General features: G+C 40.5%; 2 protein-coding genes across 2 annotated transcripts; both read right to left on the bottom strand.

The window, feature by feature from the left end:
• Nucleotides 1-11038: 11038 nt before the first annotated feature.
• Nucleotides 11039-12874, bottom strand: LOC125377896 (ankyrin repeat domain-containing protein 50-like; the record flags this gene model as incomplete). Its single annotated transcript, XM_048391980.1, has 3 exons — nucleotides 11039-11097; nucleotides 11494-12016; nucleotides 12134-12874. Coding segments are annotated over 3 exons (1323 nt in total), but the record flags the coding sequence as incomplete, so codon positions are not given.
• An 18-nt stretch (nucleotides 12875-12892) lies between these two features.
• Nucleotides 12893-17195, bottom strand: LOC125377895 (serine/threonine-protein phosphatase 6 regulatory ankyrin repeat subunit B-like; the record flags this gene model as incomplete). Its single annotated transcript, XM_048391979.1, has 5 exons — nucleotides 16548-17195; nucleotides 15893-16010; nucleotides 15489-15807; nucleotides 13841-15369; nucleotides 12893-13801 (listed from the first exon to the last, which is right to left on the bottom strand). Coding segments are annotated over exons 2-5 (2823 nt in total), but the record flags the coding sequence as incomplete, so codon positions are not given.
• Nucleotides 17196-19697: the final 2502 nt, after the last annotated feature.

Raw genomic sequence — 19697 nt, 5'->3', positions numbered from 1 at the left:
TCGTTTTATTGCGTAGTGCGCAACCCCCATTTCAGACAAACCATAGTCCTAGTCCGATAGATTAGTATCTGCAGTGAGAGTGTGCCAATTGCTTAACAAACATTGGGTCATAATTTCGAATGAAATTGAAACGCTCATTCACTCTGGAAACGACAGGAGCACATCTGACAATCTAACACCAATATCATCATTATTACTGGAGAAAGTGAGGAAAGTGCAGGAAGCCTGCATACGTGTCAGTGTGCCGTCCACTTTACCGGATTCCCATGATAGGAGACAATTAATTGATACACCATAACTTATATTGATTGATATACTGCTCAACATCAACATATCGTGTGTTATCCCACACGAATTTAGGCTTTTCGAGTAAAATAAAACCTCATCACACATATATACAAAAGACACAAATCATATATATGAGTTTTATTGGTAACAATATGACGTCTTTCGTCTCAATACTGTAGTCACTTATGGTAAAAACGTTCCTCCTTTTTCTACAACCTGATCTCCATTCATCACACGGCTATCAAACAAGCTTTTACGGCATCTGAAGTAGACAGCTTACTCCACGAGGTGTTGACATTGAGAAGATTTGATAAGCAGCCTATAACCACTGAGTATGAATGAAAATATATCCCCCCTGTTGTGACAACTATGTAACTGAATGACATGGCGATTCATAGCCGTAACCCGGAAATCCGAAGTCCGTGAATTGGAGAAATGACAGTAACTGGTTGGTTACATTCGTCTGAGATTTACAATGTGCCGGTAAATTGTACAAGGGAGTCCCCTCCCATCAGTCATGCATGTATAAACTGGGCTGGCTACGTTGTGTTAACTGGGTCACAATATCGCACGCTGCGGATTCGTAGCTGGGATAATGATCATGGGGAATATTAGGTCATGCTTGTCAGGATTTCGATATCGGGTAGGCCTTCTTTATCAACTGCAGTGCATGTGAAAGAGACGGCCATCACTGTGTGACACATATAAGGGTCATATTTCGTGTCATGCATGTTAAGTGTCGTGGGACATACAAGGAACTATCATATGTAAAGACATGACGCTACAGAAGTGTCTGAAATAAAATGTTTGGTCACCTTCGTGTAGTATGCTGATAATACGGGCATAAGGTAAGGATGTGCTGGGATCAGAGAGGGAAGTCAGGGGATGCATCATATGTTTCCAGTGCATGAATGTGTTCAATGTGTGCACATGTACATGTGAATGCAGGACTTTCTCAATATTGTTGGTGTTTGTACATGTGAAAGACTGGTAAAGATGCGATTACTGTTATATATTAACGGCTATCAAAAATGTTTACAAGTCTACAACCTTTGAGTTCCACACACCAAGGAATGTGTTTGAGTCTTTTGCTCTTTCCCGAGAATTGGCACGAAAGATAACCCATCCTTCCATATTAACCACCACTGACCGGCACAGAGCGGTACAATGATTTTATTTGTGTTCAGCGTTTTCTTTTGCTTTCACTGAAGTTGAACACATTGAACACATGCTTATGATGTGCGTTTAGTCGAGATCTATTCCAATTACAGAAAGGGTTTTATTTAAAGATGACGTAATTGAAGAATTGTATTCCATGAGGTCAAGTACGTGTGTTTCCAAATGTCATTCCTTTACAATGCCACACACCAACTGATGATAAGCTGGTATTCAGAAAGGAACAAATGTCATATATAGTAACAGGATATATATATCGTTTCTTCACCTCGTGTGTGATATGATATGCGACGTTGACTGTAACCTACATGTAACAAATGTAGTAGAATTATAATTCTGTGTAGCTGGCGATGGGTGGGTGCTTAGGTTTGGTCTGTGCAACGAAATTTATCTTTCCTGAGCGACTGAATAATAACATCAGCGAATCGAAGATTACATTTTCTGCATGCTACGTTTCACACTAATTATATAAGATACCGTCAGCATGCATGATTTACTGTCATCTGGGCTTCAGAGCTACACATTTTATCTGCCCTAGCTTAACATACATGTTCAGTTGTTTCACAGATATTCTACATATCAACAGCAATAGAAACGATGTAGTGCAGCTCTAGCTGGAGACCACATTATTACAATTATCATCCCAGAGAGACATTAAAGTTGAGCAACTGCTAATTATCCATCCGTCCTTCGAAACAACTCGTCACTCATATGTACACGGGGAAGAGAGAATGAGTGAAGGTGTAATGTTTACGCAGCTTTTAGCAATATTTTAGCAATATCACGGCGGTGGGCACCAGAAATGGGCTTCACACATTGAACCCATGTGAGGATTCGAACCCGGGTCTAAGGCGTGACGAGCGAACACTGTAACCACTGGACTACCCTACCGCCCCTCACGGGGAAGAATGGGCAAGTGATAACTAATTGGGTTCTTCTGTCATTAGCCATCTGAAATTCCGGAAACTGAAATGGATGTAACGAACGAACTGTTAATAGAAATGTTGTTGATCATCACATTACCTGCGTTTGAAAGATGTTTTACAAGGCGTAGAAAGTCAACGATTAGAATGTATGTGAAATTATTGTCAACAAAATTCATGATACGTGGACCTTGCAGTGGACATTTGGAAGAGGTATGATAGTGTGTCCGTCTGTCCGTGTGGACGACTTGACTACAGCTGAAGAAGATCCAATCATGATTATAGTCCAATCATTGACATTTTCGTATTGCTGACACGTCTAACATCAAGTTCTGATCCATTCTATGGTCTTGTTCTTTCAGTTTTTAGGCTGCTGATTGCAGTTTACAAAGCCTAAAATATATAGAAAATAGCTGTAGACAGCAATATGTTCCTTAAACACGCTACCTAATTATGCTAGCCGGTATTCCATATCCATGCCAAAATAACGCCCACATATATCCTACACGTTGACCAGGTCACCCAGTACCCACAATGTACCAAAGCTTTTGTACACAACATGTATTTAGTTTTGTCTTGCATTATCAAAGATATTGTCATGATTTCTAGATACTTATTTAGATTGAGACCTATTATCCTTTTTAAAAGACTATTTTTGTGACAATATTCCCATGTCTATTGTCTTCGTTGCAAGACTAACATATAAGTCATGACACCTTGAAAGGGCTGGCTTGGTTATTGACTGAACAGCTGGACGTAGTGGAGAAAGGCATATCAGTGAAGCTGTCACTGCTCTCTTATCTACATGTGTAAGCGGCATACTTACCCGCATCTTGCTTTTGTGACCACACGTCAATTATCAACACTGCTGTGATGTTATTTCTTTATTATTGTTGGTCATAGTATTTGACAACAAACTTAAAATGCACAATAAGAGGTATAAAACCCCATATAGGTCTATTATAATCTCTTTCACATACACACCATTTTGCCAAACTCCGCCTTTATATCAGTTTTGAAATCCGAAAATCCGAAATTCCTGAATCTTTGGTTGAAGCTATTGCGAGAGAGAGAGTGAGACGTTGTGTCCCCTCTCGTGCCGGGGCTTCCCGCAATGCTCACATATAGCTTAGAGTTTTTGATTTAGTCATACCAGTTGAACACACAGAGTGGTGTATATGTATAGGCAGCATGGGGAATATTTCCTCGTGCTTCTCCGGACTTCAGTGGCAGGTACGTCTTAATAACGCCCTTTTAGATATGTTCATTAAGGTGCAATAATGGTAGTAATATATGTACACATCATTTAACACTACACGTGTGGCATTCTGTATATATGCTTAATAGTGGATATAAGGTAACGAACATACGGTTCAAAGTCTTTATATACTCACTCCTGTTCCGGCAGACATTGTCTTTGTTTATCATTCCATATTCAGTATTATTGTGTGGAAGTTTATCATCCCATATTAAGTGTTATAGTGGGGAAGTTTGATCCCACCTGTAGAATAATACTGTATTTGAGTTCAACGCCTTTCAGGAAATACTACAGCATATCATCTCAACATACAACTGATAGTGTGTGTTTTTCGTTCTAGAGAATGCACCAGTCAAGCAAAGGGCTGATCGAGTATTACATCCAACAGATCATAAGCAGAGGTGCGTTTACTATAACTGCCCATTAAATTGATAATTTTGTGCGACATTCTTTATCATAATTTGAAGATTTCATTTCAGAAATTTGGTAATATATGCCTTGTGTTCAGCATAAACTTTCAACATATTTTAATCGTTATTATGATGACATATATGTATATGGGAGGATATGTGCAACTTCTTTTTCTGTCAATTTGTATTGCTTATTTCGAATATCGATGAGCATTGGAGATAAATAAAGGTTAATTCGATACCACATGTCAATCACACAAAACAGAAAGAAACCTGTTGATGTGAGCCTTTGTAGTAGAATTGGTGTTTCATCAAGTAATACAGATTTCTGTGTAGGTTCAACACGCCGTGTGAACGAGAGACTGAAGACTCATGTAACTCCACGACATCTCGGACTTGTTGCGAGACATATCGGGATGGGATTTGAGCACGTCGGGATTGAACTTGGGCTCAGCGTTGTGGCTATCCAACAGGGCAGAGTTGCACACCCATGTTCAATGTATATGCAGATCTTGATTATGCTCACTAAATGGAAGCATTTGAATGGCAGTTCGGCCACCTATCTGGACCTGGTCAAAGCACTATGGACATGTAAAGAGAGATGCACGATCGAATGGGAGGACATTCTCAACATCCTGCAGTGACGGCCCTCCTTGTCAGTGTAATTGCACCTAAGGCGGAGAAATATTACAAGAAATGAAACTTTGTTTTTATCATTTCGAACATGACTATCGTCATACCTTTTTACCTTCTTCAGAGATATTGTAATCTCACCTCTACTTTACAGCGATCAGTAAACGGTGGGCATATCGTCATACATTTTTACCTTGTTCAGAGATATTGTAATCTCACCTCTACTTTACAGCGATCAGTAAATATATTTATCAAATCACTGTTTCTTTGTGTTTTCTGCATTTGCAAGTTTACCCCAAGAACACGTGGAGTCAGATTGTACCAATGGCGGCTGCTACCTGTTGGGCAGGACATGCGTGCACTTTCACAAGACGTGGTGTCATCAGTGATTTTTCGTAATCCATTCCTATAGTTTTCTCCCCTATTTTGCCGTTTACGCCCAATGGAATCTGTTTCGGTGGATATCCAAGACTGGTTATTCTCTGGCGTTGACATTTTATATTTATTGAATTTAGAATGCTACGGATTCGATTTTACATTTGAAATATCTCCCGTAAATAATGACAGTTCATAGTGATGCTTTTAATAAAGTCATGATCGTAAAATGGAGTCTGCTTACCACAGAGATTTCTTGTGATTATGCAAAAGGTTTTGTCGCTCTTATCCATACAAACATCTCTGACGAATTCAAATACCTCCACCTCACAGTGATAGCAATGATTAATTACTCAGAAATGCACATACTTTCTAAATTAAATTGAATAAAAAACTGATTATTCAGTCAGTAATCAGAACATATTCGTAATTCGTAGTTCGATCACAGTGCTATACAACCTTCATATTGTACATCGTTTCAAATATTCAAACCGTCCCTCTGTTTATATCACTAGACATAGCATAAGTAAGCGTATACGTTTTCTCTCCCTTTCTCACAACCTGAACAATAGGTAACAGGTACTATGGTTGTGGTGATCAAAAGATCAAAATTTCATGTACATGAGGTGAAGAACAAATTTGCTTCATGGTATGATTTAAAACAGGAAAATACTATTTCAATTCTGGAAAATGAGTTCAACACAAAACAGAACATTTAAAGCCGTTCAAACATCAGTGCACTTCATTTCATTATACCTTGCGTCATTATTACGTACATTTGCCACATTCAGACACAAAGTCATTTAAGCCCAGTACGAACAACTACAGGTGATGCCTCTATTGACAATACGCCTGTCAGCTTTTTACCCACAGTATCCAGGTTTCGTCAGGATAACTTCCGTATCAAATGCTAACATAATATCTGAAAACAGGGTTGCCTCCCTTTGACCAGCTACCGTAAATGTGGTATGCATTATTCAACCTTTTCTATCCCTGGCATTGTCTACAACTGACTTTGTTGACTGGATACAAGACAGGATAATGTTTATAACGGCGGTGGCAGTACGGCTTACGATATTATTCCAGTTATATCACGGCGTGACAGCTTAATGTGAGAGGAAAGCCCAAGTGATGAATGTCTCAGACGTTTACCACTTCGGTGAAACCCAAGAGCACGGATATGGTGCTAACAAACCTAGAAACGTAATCTGGCCGGGTCGAACCGGGATTGGAAACCAAAATCACAGGTTTCTGGCGTGCCAAAGGGACGCAACTCTGCACAGCAAAAGGCGGCGCCTGAGACGACTGGGCCACTCGTACACCGAAAATCTTCAGACCTGACTTCACAAACAATATTCAGTATACATTTGCCGAGCATAAATAACCATACATTATTTTTTTTCCCTTATTTGATTCATTCTCTGTAGAGGTGAGCAAGGCAACATGAGGTTTGAGGTTTAATGTTGCGTTCAAGAATATTGCACTTATATGAAGTGACGTGCATGCACGCGTGTGTGTATATGTATGTGTGTCTGCTCATGTCGTTTTTACAGAACAAGCCACTGATACACCATGCCGAAGTTTTAACATGACTACCCCACTCTCACACAGTATACTGACCACAAGTTGACTAGTCTTATCCCCTTAATGCTGAGCGCCAGGCGGGGTAAGAAGACCACCACATTTTAACGTTACTGGGCAGATACTCTCCCTTTACGCAGATGCTTAACGAAGTTCAGGTGTGGTATACATACCCTCAATATACGGTTATACAGACACTCCAAAGATAATGATGTTTTAATATCGATGTGTCCTTTCTGCAAATATAACCAAGAAAATTAATACCATGTTTTATTTATATGTCCAGTATATGAGGATATAAGAATCAAATACCTGCCTAACTATTATTATATATATCCATCACAAAGAAAATTTTTACAGTTAATGGACAGCAATAATAGCCATATTCTTCAGACATGCAGTTTGTTTTTTATAAGATATTTGAAAGAAGAATAACACATTGAATATAAATAAAACTGTGTACACCATATTTAGCTACAATCTAATCAGTATACAAGTGTTGCTTCACGACGGATTGTTTTACAACAAAATGTCATTGTGCTATTGGCCTCATGGACACACATACGAAATAATTCTGTCTGATACTCTATCCATAAGACAATGGAGGCGGTCTAGCCCACTTTATTTCAGAGCAAGGTATTTACAAATGCAATGGTGTATGATGACAATTCTAGGCTCCATCATCACACATGTATTGTGCTTGCAAAACATGATGCTTATTTAGGCCATGTAACCTGGATAACTTCATTCAATTGTTAGTTTGTTTTGATTTGGTTTTGCCTATTTTCTTTATTTGATTATAATAAACAAAGACACTTATTTGTCTTTTTCACAGGGAAAGTGTATATTTAGATCAGGATAGTGCATGAATATAGTTTGTGATTGATTCTGATTGTAATACACGCTGCACTGGTATGGCTGTCTGTGTGATTTCACTGCGTTTGGATAAGCACCTTTTTCTACCTGTATACATATTCAGATGTATACACATAAAGGAACAATCGGACCCAATTGCCTCGAACTCCTGGGGACCATCGAGCATTCAGGTAACAATACGAAAAATATGGTAAGATTTTGGACTGTGATTTCGCCTGGACTCTTGGAATCGGCACATCCAAGTTCAAGACATCGGGGTTCGACTGTATATGTACGTCTGCATAATATCATAAGGATTTTCATATGTTTGTCACATGAATGAAACTGGTGTCATTTTAGAAATTAAAATTAATCGTTGCTATACGTTTATACTGTATGGCACAGTGTTACGAGGGGATTTCCGAATTGAAACGCGAAGGTTAACTTAGAAAACGGTTCAAACTATATTGCCAAATCAGTAAATCAGCACAAAATACAAATGAATAAAAAACAACTTCTATTGAAAAACATAATTGTAGGTCTACAGTCACAAAGGGGTTATACAATGGGTCAACTATGGGCAATACATAACAGGCCATTTAACTAATGCAGCACTAACAAGAGTTATCTGATGATAAAAGTATATTAATTACACCATGAATGTTAGTACAATAGTGCTTCCAACATCTTTTGCTCCTCAACTACGTTTTCAGATACACAGTTTGTAATAAAAACGATATCTTACGGGGATTCGTTCAGTGATCTATCACATAATATGCTACATAAGAATATGTCAGATATCATGGAAGAATGTAATACTGGTTGGTTTTGCCCATGACTAGTCTGTATTTGTTTAAGGGACACAGCTCAAAGAATACTATTTGATCTTAATTGGATAAATTGCTTGGAAATAAAACAATCATTATATTCCTGAATATGAGGTCACCGTGAACATACTTTAAAGTCTATATTGCATGTACAACAGGTTACATGGCTTCGTATTGGGTGTGAGACTTCACAAGTCTGACACTGGAAATGGTGCAGAAACAAATCAAAGTGACAATACCGACTATGATAGAAAGAAACCCACGTGTTCCTGCAAGTACATATTTTACACAGCGACATGTAGCTGCATTGTGTACGTCAATTTGTACTCACTCCAACTAATTTCAACAAAACACTTTGCTTTAAGAAAGTTCGGAACACACTGAAATCTGCATATGTCCAGTTATAAACATTTGTAAGAAACTGTTATGTAATCTTCTAAACATTAAAGTTCGCCATGTTCCTAGAATTTGTACAATGGGTTTGTACAATGGGTACAATGGTTTTTTTATGGAATCGAAATGCATACAGAAACGTCAAAACTACATCGACACAAATCACTCCCACTAATTTCAACATAACACGGGGGTACGGGTGGCACAGGCGTCTAAGGCGCCGCGATTCGCTGTGCAGAGTTGCGTCCCTCGGGCACGCCAGACACCTATGATCGTGGATTCGAATCCAGGTTCGCCCAGTTTATGTTTCTAGGTTTGTCAGCCCCATACCCGTGCTCTTGGGTTTCACCGAAGTGGTAAACGCCTGAGACCTCCATCACTTCGGGCTTTCCTCCCACATTAAGCTGACACGCCGTGATATTATTGGAATACTGTTAAAAGCAGCGTTAAATCCAACTCACACACTCACTCAATTCAACTTAAAACAATGCCTCAGGAAAGTTCGGTACACACTGAAATGTGCATATGTCCAGTTAGGAACATTTGAAAGGATCTATTATGTAATCCTCTAAGCAACATAAAGGATTTTGTCGTCTTGAAGTTAGCCTAGTCCTAGCATTTGTAGAGTAAATTTTTTGTTTTTTTATGGAATTGATATGCTTACCGAAACATCAATGCTACATCGACACAAATGACAAATAACTCGTTATTTTCTGCAAACCAAATTCGGACGACTGACTCCGAATGGAGGTTGTAAAACTGTATATGTATACTGTAACACTGGACACCATAATAACAATGATAACTCCTTTCTAGACCACTTTTAGAACTGCTGCAGGTCTATCTTTTCCCCAGACTCAGTGTAGTGAATGATGGTATTCTCAGAATTACTAGTGGTATCTGAACTGGGCAATGTGTCACCAACTACTGGAGCATGGACATAGGTGGGAACATGACTGCAGTTTCCATATATGGTTTCTGATCTTTGATTGGGTGAACGTATCTCCATGCGTGCAGGATCTGTATGGAGGTTGTTAAGATTTCCGTCTATATGATATGTTTGGGATGACTGCAAGGTGATGTATCTCTGTTCCAAAACACTTTGTCTGTCTGTGGAAACTGACTGTCCTAGTCGACTCGGAACATAAACCCCTGGCAATTCTACTGATGTGTGGTTCACAGGGCACGTTGATGTTAGTGGTGTGGATGTAAGCCAACCGCCATTGTTGTAGCTTCCGTGTGGGAGTGACGATGATTTCATAAGAAACTGGCCATCGGTTGTCACCCTGAAACAATATCACATGCACTTGACGCAACATTTCAGAGAAAATAGGACTTAATCAAAATAGTGATGCTATTGTGACATATAATACAAAATCAAGATGTAAAAGCCTCCAGCGCATTCAAAATTCGTATCTAATGAAAAAGACTCCAAACTAAATGGAAGCCCCACATATTCATGAACGTAAACCAACGAATCATTCAATATTATACACAGTGAAGCCTTATTAAGTTCAAATATTGGTTAACATAATGTCAGCGTTTTTGCAAAGTCCCAATTGACATATGTAGGCCATGGAAAATAAGGTTTCACTTGGAACAAATAGCAATAGAGTTGATTTCACCACAATCCATTTCTACAAGGTCCCCAAAACAACATACTTAAAGTCCCAAGCAATCCCAGTTTGGGAAATATGTCTAATTTACATAATCCAATATGGCAACCAACTGTCAATGATATTTTCCATATTTCAGATGAGGTTCAATGTTTTTAGGAAAAAACAGCATGTGTTGTGTTGCAATATAACCATATTATGTTTCTAAAAAGATATTCACAACTATTGATCGTTTTCGACTATTGACAAATCTACAAAACTCAAGATGAAACAACTGTCTGAAACAGTGTGCTGGGACTTATTTGCATAAAACTTGTCACACTAACTGACTGGCCCAAAAATCCAAGATGACCTCCAAGACATGGACAGACATGGAATATCAATACACTGTTGGTCTCTCATCACATATTTGATTGATTGATTTGGGACTTTTAGTATGTTGTTTCGGGGGCCTTGTAGAAATGCTCTGTCCATATTCTTTTTTAGCTGAAATAGATATTTTGATATATGTCTGATGGTACTGTCCTCTTCGAGGTCTCATATGGTTATTTGAGGTTTCCAAACTGTTCTGCAAAACAGCGTATACAATATATGTGTTTGGGCTGTCAACTCAAGCATCATTTCCACATTGCTCTTACCTATCTGTAATTGTACCATGGTTGGTTGTCAGGTCATGTATATTTGTTCCCTCAGAAATAATCCTTCCAATATCATCGTGATGTTGTGCCTCTGCTTTTTGTAAAGCAGTTTCTTCTTTATCGTCTTTCTCATAAACATTTGCCTTGTTCTGTAATAACACCTCCACAACCTCCCTGTATCCCTGCCAGGCTGCATGATGTAGAGGTGTGCAGCCTTCCTTATCTTTCTCATCCACATTTGCCTTGTTCTGTAATAACACCTCCACAACCTTCCAATGTCCCTGGTAGGCTGCATTATGTAGAGGTGTGCGGCCTTCCTTATCTTTCTCATCCACATTTGCCTTGTTCTGTAATAACACATCCACAACCACCCGATGTCCCTGCCAGGCTGCATGATGTAGAGGTGTGCGGCCTTCCTTATCTTTCTCATCCACATTTGCCTTGTTCTGTAATAACACCTCCACAACCACCCTATGTCCCTGGTAGGCTGCATCATTTAGAGGTGTGCTGCCTTCCTTATCTTTCTCATCCACATTTGCCTTGTTCTGTAATAACACATCCACAACCTCTCTATGTCCCTCGTAGGCTGCATCATGTAGAGGTGTGCTGCCATCTTGACGTTTCTCATCCACATTTGCCTTGTTCTGTAATAACACCTCCACAGCCATCCGATGTCCCTGGTATGCTGCATTATGTAGAGGTGTGCGGCCTTCCTTATTTTTCTCATCCACATTTGCCTTGTTCTGTAATAACACCTCCACAACCTCTCTATGTCCCTCGTAGGCTGAATCATGTAGAGGTGTGCGGCCTTCCTTATCTTTCTCATCCACATTTGCCTTGTTCTGTAATAACACATCCACAACCTCTCTATGTCCCTCGTAGGCTGCATTATGTACAGGTGTGCTGCCATCTTGACGTTTCTCATCCACATTTGCCTTGTTCTGTAATAACACCTCCACAACCTCCCTATGTCCCTGGCTGGCTGCATAATGTAGAGGTGTGCGGCCTTCCTTATCTTTCTCATCCACATTTGCCTTGTTCTGTAATAACACCTCCACAACCTCCCTATGTCCCTGGCTGGCTGCATGATGTAGAGGTGTGCGGCCTTCCTTATCTATCTCATCCACATTTGCCTTGTTCTGTAATAACACCTCCACAACCTCCCTATGTCCCTGGCTGGCTGCATGATGTAGAGGTGTGCGGACTTCCTTATCTTTCTCATCCACATTTGCCTTGTTCTGTAATAACACATCCACAACCTCCCGATGTCCCTGGTAGGCTGCATGATGTAGAGGTGTGCTGCCTTCTTGACGTTTCTCATCCACATTTGCCTTGTTCTGTAATAACACCTCCACAACCATCCGATGTCCCTGCCAGGCTGCATCATGTAGAGGTGAGCGGCCTTCCTTATCTTTCTCATCCACATTTGCCTTGTTCTGTAATAACACCTCCACAACCTCTCTATGTCCCTCGTAGGCTGCATCATTTAGAGGTGTGCTGCCATCATTACGTTTCTCATGCACATTTGCCTTGTTCTGTAATAACACCTCCACAACCACCCGATGTCCCTGGTATGCTGCATTATGTAGAGGTGTGCGGCCTTCCTTATTTTTCTCATCCACATTTGCCTTGTTCTGTAATAACACCTCCACAACCTCTCTATGTCCCTCGTAGGCTGAATCATGTAGAGGTGTGCGGCCTTCCTTATCTTTCTCATCCACATTTGCCTTGTTCTGTAATAACACATCCACAACCTCTCTATGTCCCTGCCAGGCTGCATCATGTAGAGGTGTGCTGCCATCTTGACGTTTCTCATCCACATTTGCCTTGTTCTGTAATAACACCTCCACAACCTCCCTATGTCCCTGGCTGGCTGCATAATGTAGAGGTGTGCGGCCTTCCTTATCTTTCTCATCCACATTTGCCTTGTTCTGTAATAACACCTCCACAACCTCCCTATGTCCCTGCCTGGCTGCATGATGTAGAGGTGTGCGGCCTTCCTTATCTTTCTCATCCACATTTGCCTTGTTCTGTAATAACACCTCCACAACCTCCCTATGTCCCTGGCTGGCTGCATGATGTAGAGGTGTGCGGCCTTCCTTATCTTTCTCATCCACATTTGCCTTGTTCTGTAATAACACCTCCACAACCTCCCGATGTCCCTGGTAGGCTGCATGATGTAGAGGTGTGCTGCCTTCTTGACGTTTCTCATCCACATTTGCCTTGTTCTGTAATAACACCTCCACAACCATCCGATGTCCCTGCCAGGCTGCATGATGTAGAGGTGAGCGGCCTTCCTTATCTTTCTCATCCACATTTGCCTTGTTCTGTAATAACACATCCACAACCTCTCTATGTCCATCGTAGGCTGCATGATGTAGAGGTGTGCTGCCATCATTACGTTTCTCATGCACATTTGCCTTGTTCTGTAATAACACCTCCACAACCACCCGATGTCCCTGGTAGGCTGCATGATGTAGAGGTGTGCGGCCTTCCTTATCTTTCTCATCCACATTTGCCTTGTTCTGTAATAACTCCTCTACAACCTCTCTATGTCCATCGTAGGCTGCATGATGTAGAGGTGTGCTGCCATCATTACGTTTCTCATCCACATTTGCCTTGTTCTGTAATAACACATCCACAACCTCTCTATGTCCCTGGTAGGCTGCATGATGTAGAGGTGTGCTGCCATCTTGACGTTTCTCATCCACATTTGCCTTGTTCTGTAATAACACCTCCACAACCATCCGATGTCCCTGGTATGCTGCATGATGTAGAGGTGTGCGGCCTTCCTTATCTTTCTCATCCACATTTGCCTTGTTCTGTAATAACACCTCCACAACCTCCCTATGTCCCTGGTAGGCTGCATCATTTAGAGGTGTGCTGCCTTCTTTATCTTTCTCATCCACATTTGCCTTGTTCTTTAATAACACCTCCACAACCACCCGATGTCCCTGCCCGGATGCATCATGTAGAGGTGTGCTGCCATTTTGACGTTTCTCATCCACATTTGCCTTGTTCTGTAATAACACCTCCACAACCACCCGATCTCCCTGCCAGGCTGCACGATGTAGAGGTGTGCGGCCAGCATTATCTTTCAAATGAATTATTCCCTTGTTCTGTAATAACTTTGTAACAACTTCTGCATTTCCATATATACATGCTAAATGAAGCCCAGTTTCACCCTTCTTGTTTTGCTCACTGATGTCCACTACTTCCTGTAACAGATAGCTTACAATGCTAACATTTCCAACTGCACATGCGTAATGTAAAGGTGTTGATCCTTCAGGGCCTTTTATATTGACATTCAGTTTTCCAATTTTTGTAATTGTATCCATGGTATCTTTGCCCTTTAGGCACAAGGATGCATAATGTACATATGTATTCTTTCTTGACCTGTTCCTGTTCTTGCTCATCTTTATCAAATGTGACAATCTGGAAGCCACTGCAGACAACCCACCCATACAGGCAATGTCCAAAAGTGAACATTTACCAAACTTTACTCCCAGATCAACTGCAACTGCCAACTGCAGTTTAATGATAAGAGGTCTTGGGAGTTCGGGTAGCGTCATACACAATGTATCCAACTGCCAGTTATTTTTGGAACACAAGTAATCGAAGTTGGCTAAACTGTTCCCAAAGCAACTTCCAAACAAAGCTTCCTGTCTGTTCTTTACCATAAACTGAACACTGTTCAATGCTTTCTTCAGCAAATTCGAGTTGTCTGTGATGCTCGCCCAAAACAGAAAGGAATATCCATATATAATGTCCTTTTTTGACAATACTTTCAACAGTTCCGATCTGTCCTTGTTCAGATTATGCAAGATATTCTCCCAAACCATATCAACAAATGTCTCTACCTGGAATAGGGAATGCATGCACACAAAGGCAAACTTTCTGCCATGTACAGCTGCAAGAAACCGCTTCGCTACAATATGCAGATCATCATGTTTCAATTCGATTTTTAAAGGCACATCTAGTTGTTCCGCTTCGGTTCGATCACCTCTAAATGTCACATAACGAAATATGAACTCGATATCCATCCTTTCAACCAACTGTCCCACATCACGTAGCAGTATTTCTCTTAGCTTTATTGCTACTTCATGATTTCTTATTCTATATGAGCCTGCTTCATGATGGAGACAGCATTTCGCCAATTGAGATAAAATAGGTTTCATCATATTTTCAGTGTATTCTTTTTCATTGATGTCAAAAACCTTGAGTGCCCAAACAATATATTTTTTGTAGGTTTCTCTTTCCACGCGAGTCCCTGTGTCAGACCTTGCCCATAGCATCCTCTCCTCCAGGTTATTCTCCGCCAAAGCAACCACTAACAAGCACGCCATCTTCTGCTTATCCAACAGGTGCTGATCCAAACATGGATAGTTCTCTGTATCTGTGAAAACAAATAACGTTTGTAAGAAAGCAGTGTACAACATTGCACATGTAGATCTAAAATACCTTGCGTAACGCCTTACAATTACGTAACATAGTAATGATCTCCAGAATGCATACTTTCATCACTGGCGACAGCAGAGTCGGTTCCTTCATGTGTTTCATGTCCATCCTCTTCATGAATAGTTGGACCTCCTTGCTCTGTTGATATTGTACAGCTATTTTCCAGTACATCTCTTGTCTCCAGCGTTACAGTTTGAATTTCGTTTCTGACATTACCCTGTCCATCAACTGCCATCATGTGATTACCTCCACCTTGCATATCTCCCTTGTCCTTGGCATATTGTAGTATCCTCTGAAGCACATACAGCCTGTATTTCTCAACGTGACAGTTCCTCGTGATGCCTGGAGACTTCTCCGACAAAATTGCATCAGCAGCCTGAGAATATGAAAGTTAGAAATGAAAAGGTATCGTTCATACGTGGTTATTGAGACACATGTTGCCTAGCTTCAAACCAACCTACCATCAGAACGAATATTCCACAGCTGTGTCCATCTGACTGTTCTATCACTGGGTACTGTTTCTTCATCCATGACTTTCTCCTTTCCTTAGACGTAGATTTCAAGTGGTTTACAAAGAGCCTGAGGAATACATGTATATTACTCGATGGCGATAACATCTTCAACTCATGTGGACTGGTGTTAAATTAAAGGTAGAGCAGAAGGTTAATACAGCAGTGCCTAAAATATCCGGTCCTGGCATTTCTGATGTTCTCTCCTGCTTTGTCCATCATTAGGTTTAATGTTAGCAAATACAGATGTTATTGTTTAAATGAATGAGTGACATAACTGTATTTATGGCGTTTAAATCATTTACATAGTGTACCCATTTGGGGAACTGGGTAACCCTGTGAACAAGTTGTTCTATATCTTCTACCCAAAAGTAAAAGCTACAAATGTGGGTGTATCGAACATTTTTCGATGGATCTTATTTACATTCATGTTTGTTTTTGACAAATCAACATTTCAACATTTCAAATTGGATAGCTTGGTTTTAACATTTATAATGTGCAGCCACACGTCCTCTTTTTTTGTATCTACCTCTAGTGTTGTACAAATGGGTGTTCTACATATAAGGCGGGTTTAGAATTGACCACGCCCACTGTTCTGTCCACCTACCTCCAGTGTTGTACAACCTAGTCCTCCACAATTAAGGAGGGTTTAGAATTAACCACGCCCACTGTTCCATCCTTGACATTAGCCACCAGTAGCACCCAATGTTGATTACGTGGCATGTTCACTGGCATTAAGATCCACGTGTAGTTTGTCAAATTTTCCTGAAAGTTCACAACAAATGCCTTTCCGGTGTACGATCAAGATATCAAGAAACACGTGCTTCACATAAGATGGATATGATGCAGTAACAGAAATATTAGTGAATTGGTATCATGAACTTGGAACTAAGAAATTCTAAAGACCCCTCTCTGACAACCAGATTTTCAATTCATAAAATAATATGTAGCAAGACGAATATGTTCATGTGCAATATCTGCTTTTGTAACTGCATATTGAAAACGAATAGCATTATGATCAATGGGGTTACTGGCTTTTACTCAATTGAAACCCATTGCAGCATATGGTCGCTTCGTGCGCACAATTGCAAGTGACAACTTCTAGCATACTGAATACGCAATCATGGCATAGACAAATCATATGTTATCACAAAAAAATATACAATTACTGCAAAATATCTTTCGAGTCTTGCCCATGTTCATGGTAGGGTGGACATGCAATGGTACACTCGGAATGAAAGAATTATAAGAAATATAAAAATATCACGTCACTCACATCTTTCCCCCTTATTCTGTCTGTGTACTGTCCTGCCTCCCACAGTAGGATTGTCTCTGTAGGCAGCACCAGACAGTGGAAGCTGACACGGGAACACCACTCTCCCTCCAGGAGGTGCAGGTATGTGTCCATGATCTGGACAGGAAAGAGTTCATTTATTAGAATGTTTATTATACTGTTTAATCGCCCAATGCGTTTGCTTCAAAAGGAACGCTTGTAGTTTCAAAAAGCAGGATCCGCTGCACATCACATATCCATCATGAAGAGAATATCTCGGCTGTTAGCAATGACTGACAATTGAACTGATGATGTACTAGATTTTGTGCACAATGCCCATAGCAGGTGGGTAGTGTTATCATTGCAGAATCGAGATGCATGGCAATGAGTTGATAATTAGCACTCTTATATTAATTGATAGTTAACTAATACTGGTGTAAAAAGAACAAACCGTCAAACGTTGCTGTATTAATCTTAAGATGGGGGCTCAGTGGTCCAAGGCGCCGCATTTCGCTTTGCAGATTCACCATGGGAATCAACAAAGTGGTAAACGTCTAAGATATGCACCACTTTGGAATTTCTTCATAATTTAATCCAACTCATCATGACACTACTGTTTAAAGAGGCGTTCAACCAAACTCACGCTCTAGCTCGCCTACCTCAAGGCACTTTCAATGAGTATTAGGTGACTGAACCACTCACCACCCTCACGCCCCCAGTTAATATCTAATACTGACATCATTTGATGAAATCGAAGGCCTCCCATGCTCTATGAAATGATTTTCTTGGATGATTAACTAGGCATGTAGTTTGTGTGATCGTGTAAATAGAGCAGATGGACTACTTACTTCATCTGTGAGCCACTCGTTGGTTTCCAGGCGAGACAGAACATCTCCTCTGATGGTGTAGCAGCCAGCTGTGTAAGTACAGTCACGTGACAGGGGACGTCCTCTTGTACATGCTGAAGGTGTGAAGGAGGATCCTCCAGTGTTTTCACAAAGTCCTGTACTTCAGTTCTGGTATGACATGCTCCAACAAGTAATGCTGCGATGAGGTTAATGTAAACTGACCGGTCTTGGTTCAAGCTCAGGCCGTCAGCACATACGTCAGCACATTTAACCCAGTTCCTTGCTTTTATTGCATCTAGATTCCAGTTCTTGTCGACCTCTTTAATGACTGACAAGCATGCGTTGCCTTTGTTGGTACAGTCCTTGTTCCAGAACCATGATAAAGATAAAACCTGTTGCACGACCTTTATCACATCACGATTTCTTTCTACGACTTCAAGAAATGTGTACAGATAACCATAGGGTGTGTTAGTGACACGGGTTACAACTGTGTTGTCATTGTCTACTTGAGACTGCAAATGGGTTTTTTTGACAGGGGAGCCTGACGTTGTACCCAAATATTCAATGTCATCATCACTTCTATGATCTCCTGTCCTGCAGCGTTTCTGATTTGTGTCGTGATCATTCTTTGTTTCAGTCTCTGACACCTTTGCTTCATTCAGTGTTACACATAGAATAGTGTTTGATTTACCGTTGTCTTCCAATTCTGTCGGTGATGAATGATCTTCATTGTCCAGGTTTGAGTTACTGTTCTCCGTGACACCCGACTGCACAACTCCACCAGTTGATTCTACTTTTCTACATTTACTGTCACCTGAGGTATTAACTGTCTGTTGACCACGCTTCTTGCGTTGTGGAGCAGGCTGTGCTTGTGTGTGGTCCCCGATATATTGCACTAGGACGTGTTTCAGAGGCTGGTTGTACAGATACGATGCTTCTCTGACAAAGGCCCTTGTTGTCGTCTTGTCCTCGGTGTAAGCCTTGTGGTACTGCTTCACTATGACTGGACTTGAGCCAGGCTGCTTCCGGGTTCCATCACTTCTGAAATGATATTTGTCATCCTTCCAGATATCTGCAAATAGAAATTAACATCATAACATTGCAAACAATGTTGTAATCCTGAAGATGAACTATCCCCCAAAATTCTTTGTGTGTTAGTGTGTCACCTGTGATGTAGATGTTAATTAATAAAACTGTGAACAGTCAATAGTGCAACATAACTCTAAAATCAACCCACCTTAATGCCAAATCAGCTGTAAGGTCATGCATAAATATGTTGTATTAGAGGTTGTGATGATAAATACCATGTCCTTTTCTCCTTCCCTGAGATGCAACACGATACTTGATTCTTGTTTAGCCCATATTGATTAATCCAACAATGGATTTTCTATAAGTTGACATGAAACAATGTTCATTATTTAAGTACACAATTGTTGTAAAGGGGATGGAAAGAGTGAAAAGAAAAACAAAGATAGAACATTTTGCAAAAGAAGTCGTTTTAACAATGATATAGACAAATAACCTAATTCACGTAGTCACTTATTGCACGACAATCACTTGTCAACAATATTAGCGAACATAAAACCGGTTATCACAGGGCTGTACAAGGAAGCTGATACCAGGGCAGGGATGACCC

Source organism: Haliotis rufescens, unplaced genomic scaffold, assembly GCF_023055435.1.
Source record: "Haliotis rufescens isolate VD_foot unplaced genomic scaffold, xgHalRufe1.0.p SCAF_103, whole genome shotgun sequence".
NCBI classification, from domain to species: Eukaryota; Metazoa; Mollusca; class Gastropoda; order Lepetellida; family Haliotidae; genus Haliotis; species Haliotis rufescens.
Note: the sequence above shows the minus strand (reverse complement) of the source record. Positions and strands in the feature narration are given on the sequence as shown.